This window comes from Ochotona curzoniae, unplaced genomic scaffold (assembly GCF_017591425.1).
Source record: "Ochotona curzoniae isolate NIBS_2020 unplaced genomic scaffold, NIBS_Ocur_1.0 scaffold_2453, whole genome shotgun sequence".
In the NCBI taxonomy this organism is placed as follows: Eukaryota; Metazoa; Chordata; class Mammalia; order Lagomorpha; family Ochotonidae; genus Ochotona; species Ochotona curzoniae.
In genome coordinates this window covers 21,285,086-21,300,343 of record NW_024467094.1, presented here as the reverse complement: position 1 = coordinate 21,300,343, position 15,258 = coordinate 21,285,086, and the positions used below count along the sequence as shown (strand labels likewise).

General features: G+C 40.9%; 1 protein-coding gene across 7 annotated transcripts in view; it reads left to right on the top strand.

Moving 5' to 3' along the window:
* VMP1 (vacuole membrane protein 1) overlaps positions 1-15,258 on the top strand; it is a 110,080-nt gene that overhangs the window by 15,810 nt on the left and 79,012 nt on the right. For 4 of the 7 annotated variants that reach the window (XM_041001420.1, XM_041001421.1, XM_041001418.1 and 1 more), the window contains exons 2-4: positions 7,496-7,593; positions 13,410-13,545; positions 14,569-14,659. In XM_041001420.1, coding sequence (XP_040857354.1) covers positions 7,518-7,593; positions 13,410-13,545; positions 14,569-14,659 — 303 coding nt within the window. In that variant the 5' untranslated portion in view covers positions 7,496-7,517. Of the gene's footprint in view, positions 1-7,495; positions 7,594-13,409; positions 13,546-14,568; positions 14,660-15,258 lie in introns of those variants that run through there. The other 3 variants (XM_041001425.1, XM_041001422.1, XM_041001424.1) reach the window with 1 other exon arrangement.

Here is a 15,258-nt window from a genome sequence, read left to right as displayed (position 1 = left end):
TTATTAATATGCATTTGGGTCCTGCCTGCAGGTTTGTCACTTATTCTGTGACATTACAAAAATCACTTGACCTCTGGGATGTTGCTTTATCTGTAAATTATAGGGATAGAATAAGCTTGGATACTCTGTAAGTTCCCTTCTATGATTCTGATTATTTTTACAGAATATTCACAAACCATTGTCACACAGAACATCATTCTACTTTTGAAAGAAAGAATTGTCAATATATGGAGGGCATTTAAGGCTGAGTAATTAAATGACGTCATTAAGGAGAGAATATAAAGAGGATACAAAGAGGAAACTAGAACCCGGATCTGAAGAACTCTACAAAGCGGAGGAAGAGGAGGGGCTATCAATAGAGGAACCAAAGAAACGGGAAGAAAAATAGGAGAATATTTTTAAAAAGAGGGAGTGGATACTTGTATTCCACTGAAGGTAAGGCTCAGGAAGATGATTTAGCAACTTCACGGTCATTGGTGATCGTAACAAAAGCAGTTTCTTTTCATTTGTCAGGAGAAATCATGTTGTAGTGCATTGAGCAGATTTGGCAATGAAGGAGTGGAGACTGTTTATAGGCAACTCTTGAGAATTATGTCTGTGAAGTACTGAGAAATGGGGAATACTGGGTAGTGCTTATTTGGTGTAAGGATAAAGGAGAAAAGATCATTGACACACACGAAGTTAGTGGAAGGAGTGCAGTCCTGAGACGTGAGAGGGGCTGATAGAGTGTATTTTGATGTGCTGAGTCTTGGTAGGTAGAGGACACTGTCCTGATTATAAAGAGAGTGGCATGTGGACGAAGGTACCAATATTTTAGTAGATTCAGTAGTCAGACAGTTGGGAAGTTCTCTACATTTGTTACTGTAAGATGCAGAAATGTCAGTGAGTGAGATTAAGAATGGAAAATGTAAGAAAGAAAGTTTGTGAAGAGAAAGAACAGAAATGAGATAGTTAAGTATCAGAGAAGAGTTTAATCAGAAGAAACAGTAGTTTGAGGTTTCAAATTTGGTATTGCAGACAATATTTGGCCTATGTATAATGGTCGCCTGATAAATATTTGTTGAACTAATTTTTATTTATTTATTTTTGCTGGAAAGGCAGTTTTACAGAGAGAAGGGGAGAGAGAGGGAAAGATCTTTGTCTGCTGGCTAATACCCCAGATAGCCACAATGGCTAGAGCTGAGCCAATCTGAAGCCAGGAGCCAGGAATCTTTCATGTGGGGGCAGGGTGCCAAGGCTTTAGGCTGTCCTCTGTTGCTTTCTCAAGCCACAAGCAGGGAGCTGGATGGAAAGTGGAACAGCTGGGATGCAAAACAGCACCCATTTGGGTTCCCAGTGCTTGCAAGGGGAGGATTAGCCAATTGAACCATTGTGCTGGGCCCTGTTGAACTGATTTTAAAGTAGTTTATGCAGTTGTATGATTTTTCTCAATAATGTTCACCTGCTTATGCTGGTGATAAAATTGCTAGTGGTTAGCAGCTGGCATAGTGCAGCAGACTGAGCCAATACTTGGGACATTGGCATCACATATCTGAATGCTAGTTACACTCTTGGCTGCTCCAGAGCTGATATTCAGTTCTCTACTAATATACCAAGGAAAGCAACAGAGATGACCAAAACTTTGGGCCCCTCCCACCCATCTAGGAGACAAGGATGAAGTTCCTCGCTCTTGGCTTCGTCTTGCGTCTGCCCTGACTGGTGCTGCCATTTGGGGAGCTAAACAGTAAATTAAAAGATACCTTCCTAATACTTCCTCTCTCACTCTAGCTTTCAGATTAGATAATACTTTTAAAAAACAAAAATCAAAATTATAGGCTATTCTTTTTATGTTTTCAGAAAGAATTTTTGAAAAGGAAATGGTAAGCTTTTCTTGTTAAACACATTGTATAAAGATATATTATATTCTTGTTGCAATATTTTGAAAACAAAACCCTCAAATAATTGTGCAATCCCATTATTGTAAGCACAACATCAATTGGACCCAAGTTGGATTGACTAAAAGTTGTATATCTTGAAGGTGATATTATAGGAAAAATTAAGAGAAATTAGTTCAGTTATCAGAGTGCTTTGCAGGGGTTAATGTTCTAAAATGGCCATCTTTCATTACAAATTAATTTTATTGTGATGTAGGGTGAATGACTGGCTGTTTATCTCTCAATGAAATTGCCTGCGGCCTGACACGATAGCCTAGCAGCTAAAGTCATCACCTTGCATGTGTCAGAATCTCACATGGGCACCGGTTCTAATCTTGGCAGCCCTGCTTCCCATCCAGCTCCCTGCTTGTGGCCTGGGAAAGCAATCAAGGGCAGCCCAAAGCCTTTGGGATCCAGCATCCTCGTGGGAGACCTGGAGGAAGTTCCTGGCTCCTGACTTCGGATCAGCATCACACTGGCCAATGTAGACACTTGGGGAGTGAATCATTGGAGGGAAGATCTTCTCTGTCTCTCCTCCCTCCGTGTATCTGACTTTGCAATAACAATAAAAATAAATCTTTTTAAAAAATTGCCTGTAGGTTTTAGCTAAATGTAAACTCACTCTGTTTTGTTAAGATTTATGTATTTTTATTTGAACGGCAGATTTTTATAGGGAGAAGAAGAGACAGAAATGTTTTCTGTCCACTGGTTCATTCTCCAAGTGACTGAAGTGGCGTAGGCCAGTCTGATATCAGGAGCCTGGAGCTTCTTCTAGGTCTCCCACCTGGATGCAGGAACCCAAAAACTTGGACCATCCTCCCCTGCTTTCCCAGTCCACTAGCAGGAAGCTGGATCGAAGTGGAACAGCCAGCACAGGAACTGGTGTCAGTATGAGCTGCTGGTGCTAGCAGGGGGAGGATAAGCTTGTTGAGCAACCACACTGGCCACTGAACCCACTCAGTTTTAAGTATTTACCTAATTTTATTATAGTTTCAAATTAAATGACTAGAAACTAGAAAATATTTCATTCCTTTATATAATTCCTGTTCAAACATCCTCAGTTGATTTTAGTAATAAAATTCACATTTGTGAACTAAATTTCTATTTTATAAACTTACTGTGATACTGTAGTCTTACCTAATTTGCAAAATAGCTTCATCCTTCTTTCTTTGTAATTGCTTAGGCTGTAGTGTTTAAAGAAAACATCTTCAAAGAAATATAACTGAAGTTTATTAAATCAAAGTTTCAGCTGCTATGAAAATTTTAGCCTGTCTCGTCCTCTCCGCTTCCGTAGTACTTTATTCTTCCAGATCTTGATCATTATACTAGTATATGTTCATATGAAATGTGAGACAATATAATGAAATTTTACATACATTGCATACACTATAAAATGTGGTAATGTTTAGTCCTCATTTTAACTTTGCCAGGTGTGTCCTGTCATTCCTGTTTTTACAGATTAAAGAAACATGTTTACAAAGATCTGAAAACCTGTGCAACATCATAAAGTAGTTATTCATGAAGCTTGATTTTAAACCCAATTCTTTTAGATTCTAAAACGAAATTGTAATATTTCTATCTAATTTGATCAAAATATGTTCATTTCTGTTTTAGTCTAGCAGATCTCCCATGCTTATTTGGCTTTCCTGTGGCCTTTTTCCAGAGACCTTACCTTACTCATAGTTACATCCTCCATGTCCGCTGGAGACCACAGTACTATTTGAATGGGTATTGAATGAGCAATAATTATATTACTGGTCCAGTAACAGTGAAGCATATGATAGAAAGTAATTTTTCAGGTTCAGGCAATTTCTAGATTTATTGCTTCATATAGTACCTCTTTGATGTATTGACACTTGCAGTTACATACACAGTTGCATATACATAAGTGTATACATGCATACTATTTCATCCAAATACCAGTCCCATAAAAGAGACAGCCCTTGCTCTTACTTTGTAGATTCAGAAAATCAAGGCCTGGAAAAAATGAAACTTGGCTCAAGATACAAGCGTTTAGAGGTCCAAGTCCAGATTTTCAGACTTTAAATCTAGTAATTAATAATCATCTACTGCAGGTTTTCTGTACTAGTGGAAACTTATACTTTACTTCTTGTTAAGTATTAGCTTACTAAGTAATAAATCTGTAGAACAAAGGTGGCCACAAACAAATTGTACTGAAGGAGGAAACCATGTTGTTGCAGTGATAATGGTGAGGGAACTTCAAGAGGCTCATTGGAAATTTTTGGCATAAAAATATTGAAATCTGTACATGGTCTTTGGTTTCTTAATTTGTTTAGACAGTTTATTTTTAGTTTACATAGTGGTCAAAGGCTCCAGTGATACTAGTATTTAACAAATATAAAGTAGGGCCTGGCATGATGGCTCAGTTAGCTAATCTACATCCCTCAAGCACTGGGATCCTATATGGGCACTGGTTTGTGTTCCAGCTGCTCTGCTTCCCATCTAGCTCTCTGTTTATGGCCTGGGAAAGCAGTAGAGGATGGCGCAAGTCCTTGGGACCCTGCACCCACATGGAAGACCTGGAAGAAGTGCCTGGCTTCAGATTGGCTCAACTCTGGCCATTGCAGCCATTTGGGGAGCTAGCCAGCAAATGGAAAATATTTCTGTCCCTCCCTATTTCTCTCTCTATCTTTCTCTCTCTCTCTCTCTTTCTCTCTCTCTCTCTCTGCAGGTCTGCCTTTCAAATAAATAAATAAATAAATAAATCTTTAAAGATAAATAAATAAAAAATAAAAAAGACCACTGGTCAGTAGGAAATAAGCAAGCACTGTAAACATTAATCATGTGAAAAGATGTCAGCTTCACTTACATAAAATAAATTTTTAAATAGTCGCAAAATTATTAAAACCGTAGAAGTATAGAGACCAACAGTGTGAGTTAGGGTAAAGTGTGAACTGTCATTGAAGACTCTTTAGCCTGTGCTACTATAAACATAATAAAAGATATTTTGTAGAAAAGTATACCATTCATACCTACAGATATATTTTGAAGTTTTACCTCCTGCTTATGACTTTTTTTCTGAAAGAGAATTGTTGAAACATAATTCACATACAATTACCAACTAAAGTTCAGCCATTCAGGAGTTCATAGTTGATTCACATTTAGATAGCATTGCCACAATTTCATCACCTGAGAGAAACTCATAGCACATTGGCAGACACTTCCCATTTCTCTTCAACAAATCTGCTTTCTGTTCTTACATGTATACCTATTCCAGACATTTCACAGGATGGGATTTTTTGTTATAGTGGCCAATGTTGTGGTATGGTAAGCTAAGCTGCCACCTGGCAGTGTCACATCATATATGGGTGCCAGTTAAGTTTGCATCCTTCCACCTTCCAATCCAGCTTCCTGCTTAAGCACTTGGGAAAACAGCAGAAGATTGCCAAGTAGTTAATTGCCAAGTAATTGCCCCTGTACTCATATCAGACATGAATGAAGCTCCTGGCTCTTGGTTTCGGCTTGGCCAATGTCTGGCTATTGTGATCATTTGAGAGTGAACCAGCTGATGGAAAAATCTCTCCCTCTCTGTAATTCTGCCTTTCAAGTAAATAAAATAAATCTTAATTTATTTATATATAAATTAAATTTATATTTATTTATATATATATACACACATACACATATATAATAAAAAGCCTGTGTTACTTCAAGAGCATCTTGTAGTAAAATAAAACTACCTTTTATTTTTGTTGCCATTGAACTTCTTAAAGTGCATTTATAGTAAGTACTACATCTCTTTTTATTGTGTGGGTATGTCACATTTTTTGTTACTTAGATATACCAATATTTTCTGTATTCATTTGTCAGTTCATAGATATTTAGTTTGATTTATAGTGATTTAAAGTAAAAACACTTAAATCTGTAATAGGAAATATAACATAAAATATGTTTACCATACATACCTTAAACATTACAATTCTGATCTTCAATGGCCATATATTTTTATTCAGTAGGACATTTCCTAATTGATCTGTGTCTTAGGTCTATGTGTCAGTGTGGGTTATTAATATTGATTACATAGTTGAGAAGGATGTATACCCGTGTGGGCCTCTGATTAGGGTTGGAGGGGTAGTCAAGATGTGGAAGAAGGGGGTCATGAATGCTTTATTATTTTTTTTCTCCAGTGTCCACTGTGGGTGGGGGAGAAAGTGGGGGGTCGCTCCTTGCTGTTGAACTACATCAGCACCTGGGTATGAGGGATGGCCATTTGATGACACCTTAGAGACTCCAACGTGAAGAGAGGAGTGTTCTGAGAATGTTTCTTGCGTGGCTTTGATAGTTTTGAGATGTTGTAGGATTACTTGCACTAGGGTTAAGAATATCTTTTTATTGGCTAACAAGATATCAACAGACCCAGTCACTTTTTGAAAATTTGACCAGGAGTGTTGTCCAACCTATTCTGTTTTCCATCCTCTGAAAAGTCACCTGACATCCCTGCTGGCCTAGATGAGCTGTCTACCATGTACCTCTTTGCATCTGGGTATGCTCTCCCTTGCACAGACATCAACAGCTAAGAAGGCCCAATTGCAGTACATGTACTCCAAGGTCCAACTGCATAACTTGTGATTTTTCCATGTCGCTAGGGTTGGAGTCCAGCCATCCAGTTGGCAAGTCCCCCAAGAATCCTCACCTGGGAGGTCTTCAGACTGGATTCCTGAGTGCATCAGCCAGTTGCAGGGTCAGGTTGATTTATCTCCTGCACCAGCCATCTCCTGTACTAGTGGCTGCAGCTGACTGGTCAGTGTTGCCCCAGCTCTAACTCATGTGAACCAATGGGTGCTGTGGTCCAGTTGGGGTACCCACAGCAAACCCCACCAGGCTCACCCCAGCTCCAGTTTTTGCGTGTGCTGGCAAGTGCTGTGTATAGCACAACTTGACCTGCCCTAGCCCTCACTTGCAGTGCTGAGGTGTAGTCATGCATGGCCTACATGCTGTTCCGGCTCTCATGCCACCAGCAGTAGTCCAGCAGAGGAGTTCCCCAAGATCCCCTACCAAGCTCTCCTCCAACCCTGGATATTGTGTGTGGTAGCAGATTGCAGCTCAGACATGCATGACCCATCCCAGTTTTGGTATTTACCAGTGGGTGGTGCTGCAGCCCAGCTCAATTGGGCCCGCCCCCATCCCCAGCTCTTATTTTTTTTCTAACAATGTTAAAAGGACTATGAAAGATTAAAACAAAAATCAATTTTGAATGGATCATATATCTAATGTTAAAGTATGAAATAGAAGAACATTAGATCTTATAGTTTATCAGGATTTTAAGGTTACTGGTACTTGATATCTTTCCTGTGTGAACAAATTGCCTCCAAATTTGAGTTTGGAAAATCACTGGATTAATGATTTGGAAAAGGCGTACGAAACTACGTGGCTTTAAATTTTCTATTTCATGTTTTTGTATTTATATGTAAATCAGTGACTTTTTGATTATAAGAGAAAAATAATTCAGAAACATTATACAAACAGTATGTAGGGTGTCATTACCATGATTATTCCTCATTTGGTTTTAGAGTACAAAATAAGTATAAATTTCTGGATTTTTTGTTTGTTTCCTCTAATAGCTCCTCAAGACTGATATATGAAATGGCAGAGAATGGAAAAAATTGTGACCAGAGACGAATGGCAATGAGCAAGGAACAACAAAATGGAAATTTCACAGGTAAAGTCTGGTATTTTGGAGGGAAACAATATATTGGTTTAAGTGATCTATTTTTAGTTAGAATTAAACTTCTAACATTTTATTAATATCTTTAGAGTAAAGTGAATTATGAGTCATGACCTATAAGATTATTTTTTGTGGGGACTACAAATAACAGTTTGTTAGGCATAAGATTATTTCTTGCTAATCTTATGGTATGGTTAAGTATTTGCTTGGTTTTGTTCAGTGCTTAGTTTTATTCTGCTGCTTTTTAACTTAAGAAGTAAACATGAAAGAATTTTTTTGGTAGTTTGCATGCATGATATTGTTAAATATTGTCAAAGTAACTGTAGATTCATGTTTTATAAATTATTAGACTTTTTGGTTTAACTTTTTAAATGAGTTGGAATTTGTGGTTATATTTTATCATTTATGACATACATTTGTCCTGAAAACCATGGCTTTTATTCTTTTTTATTTAAATTTTTTTCTTTTTAATATTGTTTAAATAATTCAGAGGGATATATGCGCGCATGAGCCTCCAGGTAGAGTGGGAAGGGTCAGGTATGGAGGAAGGTGCATAGGACAGATGTTTCAGTTTTTCTTTTTTCTCCTGCGTCCTAGGGGAGGAGGGGTGGGAGGCCGCTCCTTGCTATCAGACCACATCAGCACCTGGTATGGGGAACAGTCATTTTATGATACCTTAGAGACCCTGATATGGCAAAGACTGTTCCAAGAGTGTTACTTGAGTGAATTTTTTTCTTTTTATAATTTTTGTTGTGTTAAAATTTATTTATTTTTATTGGAAAGGCATATTTACAAAGAGGGGAGAAAGATCTTTCATTGCTGGTTCACTCCCCAAGTGGCTGCAATAGTTGGAGCTGAGCCAACCCGAAGCTAGGACCTGGAACTTTTTCCAGGTCTCCCACATGGGTGCAGGGTGCTAAGGTTTTGGCCCATCCTCCCATCTTCTGCTTTCGCAGGCCACAACATGGAACTGAATGGGAAGTGGAGCAGCCAGGGCACCAAACCACTGCCCATATGGGATCCTGGCATGTACAATACGAGGATTTAGCCATGCTAGGCTCATTTGAGTGGTTTTCATAATTCTGAGAAATTGTTGGTTTTGTTGTTCTAGAGTTGAGAAAATCTTTACAAGGTCTATTGGTTGACAAAATCCACCTTAGTACATCCACAGACCCAGGTACATGCTGCTAGTTTGGCCAAGAGAATTATCCAACATGTTCTGACTTCCATCCTCTGATGAGGCAGTTGATGACCTCTGCTATCCTAGATGAACTGGCCATCATGTCCCCCATGTGCATCTGCACATGCTCTCAATTACACAGGTCTCAGCAACTAAAGATACCCAGTCCCAACACATTCACTCCAAGGTTGGACATTATATATTATGATTTTTTCCTTGATCAGGGAATTCAGTCCAACATTCCAGGTTGGGCGTCCCCCAGAAAACCTCACCTGAGATGGCCTCAGACTTGACTCTCGTGTGTACCAGCCAGTGGAGGGTCTGGTTCAATCTGTCACCGTACCAGCCAACATACATACCCACAGTTGCAACTGCCTGGTCATTTCCACCCCATATCTCACGCAAACTGATGGGTGCTGTGGCCCAGCTCAGGCAGTTCACCACAGACCCAGGTTTTTACACATATAAGCAGGTCCCATGGCCAATTGGGGTGACCCACCAGGCTCAGGCCCCAGTCCTGGTGTTTGCCATGCCAGCCTCTGCTGCAACCTAGCTCAGGCTAACCCAACCTGCATCTCATCCAGCTTTGGGGCCACCCACAGATCGTGCATCTTAGCTCAGCCCAACCTATTCGTAGAACTCACCCAAACATATGCCAACAGGTGCCACCGCCTTGTCCAGCTGGCCTGCCCCTAGCCGGTGTTCACCAATAGAAGAACATCTTAGCAAAACAGTACCCATGGTTCCGCAGCCAAGCATGCTCCCAACACCAGATCCTGCGCTTGCCAGGAAGTAATATGGTCCAATCTGATGTGACTCAAACCCAATCCTGGCACTGGCCAGTTGGTGCTGACCTAGCCCAGTTGATCCACACCAGTTTTGTTTCTCATGTGGGCCAGCTGGTGTGACAGCCTAGTTCAGCCTGGTCTATCCCCAGACCGTTACATACCCTGTCCCAGCTCTCATGCTCACCAGTGGAATTAGTGGCCCAGCAAGGGAGTCCCCAGAGTTTCCCTATGAGGCCCATTCCCTGCCCCGCATCTCTTGGATGACAGCAGGTGTTAAAGCTCAGTCTGAGATGGCCTACCCCTAGTCTCAGCATTCTCTAGCAGGCATTACAGCCTGGTTCAGCCCAGCCTGCCCCCAGTCCTAGCTCTTGCAGGTGGGTATAGCAGCCTAGTCTAGCCGGTACCAGCCCTAGCCCTCATGCACCTCTAGACCCAGCTTATATATATGTCAACAGGTGCTGCAGCTCAGTCTGGCCTGCCCAAGATGCTAGGCCACAGGCCCCCAACTCTCATACTCAGCAACAGGGGCTTCAGCCTAGCAGGGGAGTTTCTCGTTTGCCTATCTGAGATGAACTGCTCCCTTTCCTATGTGGCAGCAGGCACTGTGCCCCAGCCCAATATGGCCAGCCCATAGTCTTACCCAGTGACAGATAATATGGCCAGCCAACTGGCTCACACCCATTCTGGTTCTCACCTGTGGATGCTACAGCCCTAACCCAGCCTGGCTCACCCCCACACCCAGCTCTCGTGTGACTTGATGGGTATTGCGGCTTAACCTGGCCTATCCCACACCTATTCTGGCTCTCACAAGTGCCAGCACGTGCTGGAACCTAACCCATTCTGGCCTGCCCCCAAACCCAGCCCATACATATGCCAGTCTTGCCCAGTCCAATCTGCCCCTAGCCCTTGCACTCACCTGTGGGAGCTGCAGCCCAGCAGAAAAGTCAACAGATTTTCCCTACCAGGTCTGTTCCCAGCCCCAGATCTTGCACATACTGGTGGGTACTCCAGTCCTGCCTGACATGGTCCACCTGCAGTCTCAGCTCTCACTGGTGCGTATTGTAGCCTAGCCTAGCCCAGTCTGCCCCCAATCCCACCCAGCCCACAAAAATGCTAAAGAGTGTTACAGCTTTGCTTGATTTGGCCTGGCTTTCCCCTAGCCCCAGCTCTTGTGCTTCCTAGCAGAAGCTGCAACCTAACAGGGCAGTTCCCCAAGTTCCCCTACCAGGCTGGCTCCCAGCTCTGGATCTCATTCCAGCAGATTCTGTGGCCCTGTTTGACATGTTCTGCCCTAAGTCCAGGCTCTTGTATCTGCCAGTGGATACTGTAACCTCGCCCAGCCTGGCCCCTTCCCAGTAAGTGTCATGTGAGTTCTACAATCCAAACTGACTCAGCCCATTACCACCCATAGCTCTCTGCACAAATGAGCAGGTACTGCAATCGTACAGAGGCAAGCCTATAAGTCCCTTATAGAATCTTCCTCCAGGGCCCGGCGCGGTGGCGCAAGTGGTTAAAGGTCCTCGCCTTGCATGCCCGGGATCCCATATGGGCGCCGGTTCTAATCCCGGCAGCCCCGCTTCCCTTCCAGCTCCCTGCCTGTGGCCCGGGAAAGCAGTCGAGGACGGCCCAGAGCCTTGGGACCCTGCACCCGCGTGGGAGACCCGGAAGAGTCTCCTGGCTTCGGATCGGCATAGCATAGGCCCGTTGCGCTCACTTGGGGAGTGAATCATCGGACGGAAGATCTTCCTCTCTGTCTCTCCTCTCTGTACATCCGCCTTTCCAATAAAAAAATAATAAAAATAAATCTTTAAAAAAAAAAAAAAAAAGAAAAAGAAAAAAAAGAATCTTCCTCCAGATCTACTCTCTCACATTCTGGTGGGTTCTGTAGCCCAGCCTGACATGGCCTACCCGCTACTCTAACACCCTTGTGCTTCTACACGGCCACACCCTGTCCTAACTCTCTTCTGTGCCAGTGGGTAATGTGGCCTAGCCCAGCCAGACGTATCCCTAAGCCCAAGGTTTCCTGTGCAGCAGCAGGTGATAGACGATGCTATTTAGTTCAGCCCAGGTCTCCCACAAGAGCATCTCCCAAGTGTGCTCTCCTGTTACCCCCTCTGAACCACTCTGCCTCAGTTTTCTCACCTACCTATAAGTGCAGTGGCCTGTTCTGTGGAAGACTCCAGAAATCATTCCTCCCTTGTCAAATATGCCCTCAGCTGCTTCCACTCCAACGTGTCCCCAGACTCCCTTCCCTGGGCAATCTGCAGCGCCCCTGCCTGAGGGCCAACGTCCCATGTCCCAGCCTGGCATTCTCTGCCTTCCCCACGTGTCTTTAAAAAATAATAAAATAGGCAATTGTGTTGGCACGCTGGTATAGTTAACACAGATATGGCACTAACCACGCCCAGAATGCCCACTAGGTATTAGTTGCTTCTCTGCCAGCAATCCAGGCAGTTGCCTAGAGCTTGGGAGAATTTAAAATTAGTGTTAGCATATCATAGTCTTTTGTACCATGTGTTTTATTGAATACTTCATAGAGATTTTACTGTAACTATATGAGGAATTTATTCTTTGTTGTGGCTTGTTAGTATTTCATTCCATTATGTGGGTGTACTATATATTTGTGTTTATTCTCTGCCTTGTGTTATATTTAAATGGTTCATGCTGTTTCGGTATCATAAATGTTGTTGCATTAGACTTTACAGAACATGTTGACTTGTACCTAATGACACTTAGAAATGGAATTATTGGGTTGCAGTGTACTACATCTGTAATTTTTAGATGGAAAACAGTAATAGCTAACTAATTGGGCAGTTACTCAATGTCACAATCTTCTGAGAACTTTACATGTATTAGCTTGTCTAATCCTCATAAATGATTCTGAAAAATACATGCTTTTGCTACTCCCATTTCACAGAAGGGAAAACTTAACACACAAAACTGTTAGGCACCTTGCCAGAGATATCATGACTGATAGCACAGGCAGGATCTGCTACAGAGTGGCTTGCTCCCCACCTTTTGAGATCTAAACCGTTTTGCTATACAGTATTTTGCTTGATCGACATGCTCCCCTTCATAAAAGGTAGAGTCATTTCGATTTATTTTGATAATATGCAAGAATGGAAGCCTGTGTTCTGACTGCAGGATACTATCATAGTAAGTTGAGGCAGAAGCACCCAGCCCAGACTTGTGATTTTCCCAAATCTATATTTCTCTTGAATTCAATCACTGGAGTTTTCAGTTCCTTTTCTTTAGGATATCCTAACTAGTGTCAGGTCAGGGAGTTTGGGAAGGGCTGAACTATTTTGTTTATTTCCTCTTGCCTCAGTTCTCTAAGTAATCTGCTTTCTGAGTCACAAAATGTACTAGATCTGGCAGAGTCTGAATTACTAGTCATTTTCCAAAACTTTAGGATTTCTGTTAATGCATGATAGGGATAAGGGAAACATCCTGTTTACACATTTAGATGTTGCATCATCTATCTCCAAGGTTGTTTCAAAGAATACTCTGTAAGAGTGCCACCTATATAAAGGGAAGAGATCATCAAATATGCAAGCAAATGAAGCTAGATTGAGGCTTGAGCTATGAGGACCTAGCGGAATCCTTGACTTTCTGCTACAGATTTCAAGTGCACTTGTTATGTGCACCTGGCTATTTAGAGTTTTCTTCCTGTGATTACTGGAACTGTTTGTGACCCAGGACTGAATCACTTCATTTGTTATTTTTATGGTTTATAGTCATTCTTTCAGATATAAGATGGCAAGGTAGATGAATCTTGAAAGGGATGGCAAAAAGCGTAAGTACTAGAAATTCTATTTTAATCCCTGGTTGTTGTTTTTCAGATCCTTCTTCAATGAATGAAAAGAAAAGGAGGGATCGGGAAGAAAGGCAAAATATTGTCCTTTGGAGACAGCCGCTTACTACCTTGCAGTATTTTTCTCTGGAAGTCCTTATAATCTTAAAGGAATGGACCTCAAAGTAAAGTTTTCCATTATGTTTGATACAAATCTTATTTTCTATTTTTAAAATCCTCAGCACTCTCCTTGCCATCTGCTCCATTCAAAATGGAATCATTTTTAACAAATGGAATCATTAAATTTAGAATATTGTCATATGAGCATATTTATTCTCCTTTCTACAAAAAAAAAAAAAAAGAGGTTAAGGAAGCATTGCTGATTGTTTACTGAGTTATTGGAATTACCCACGTGTTGAATCTTTTGTATAGCAGACAATACTATAGTTTTCCTCCTGGTTTTTTTCTCTGGGGATATCAGACCTTCTTTGTATTAAGTATTTTGCTTCCTCAACAGGACGAGGTTCAGGATATGTGGCATTTTTATTAGAGGTTTGAAGAAATGAGAAAGGTTCTGCCATATAAATCTGTTCTGTCTTTAAATTATCATCTTAGCGTCCTGTTCCAGATGTAAAGAACAAGTTGAACTTTTACACGCTTTATCAGTCTTCTTGATTGCTCTCCCAAGTTATTTTATATTTCGGAATTTTATTGCTCTTGGAATTTACAAAATGTTTTGTATTTCTCAGTTCATTTACTCCTTATAACATCTCCTTAAAGAAGGTAAAACAAAGATACAATTACTATGATTTAAAAAAAAATAGGTTTGGTTAAGTGTCCTGTTTGAAGTACAACACTGGGAGTGTCTGACTTGAAGACCCAGAGCTCTTTCTATTACAGTGTTTTTATTACACTTTCCAAATTACAGGTTGGGAGGTGAGAAAGGTCAGGCCTTAGGTGAGGGAAAGACTATGATGGCATTTATGGTGAAGAAACTGGCTTCTGTGCCCATGTGTCATTAACCCACTTCTGCATTCCCAAGAGGCAATGACGTTTCGGGACAAAAGAGCTTGGCTCAGAAACACACACTCTGTAGCTGAGTTAGCTAGATAACCGTATCTGCTTCAAGAAGACATTGCTGTGAGCATGATGTATCTTCAAAGTGAGACTGAGATATATGTTTAAATTTTCTATAATTTGTTTTTAAGATTATGGCATCGTCAAAGCATTGTGGTGTCTTTTTTACTGCTGCTTGCTGTGCTTATAGCTACGTATTATGTTGAAGGAGCACATCAACAGGTAAGGGGTTCACTGGTTGTTGTGTACTATCTAATCCCAAACAGTTTCAAAATGGAAACAAAGGCTTTGTAGTATTTCTACCCTAAACATTTTTGGGTTAGTCTTTTAATCTCATATCTGGTACCTTTGTGTTAATCCTAAAACGATACACTAAAAATGCTCGCAGAGCATTTCATGACCACTCACTTTTATGTTTGTTATATGTTATTCTTTTATGCTTTCAAAAATTTAAATGCAACACTCCTGACCCTGTTCTATTAAACAACATGAAGCCTTTAGTTAATATCAAAATTCTCCTGTCTTACATAATTTTGTGATCATCCAAACAGGTCTCATCCTAAGTTAAGGGTTAGGTTTTATTTGTATAAAAAAATCTTTTGCCTGTATTTCACAACATCACTAATGGGAAAATAAGATACTTGCTTAACACCTTTTGTTAAAATAGCAAAACATTAATTTTTTAAAGGGTGTGGTTCTAAAACAGTGTTTCATTTCTTATAGTAAAGCAGTTTATTTCTAATCTGAGAAAGTTTTACAGTATATTCCTTTTATACAACGTATGCGTACTTCTAGGAGTTTGCAGTGAGCTAGCATGTTCA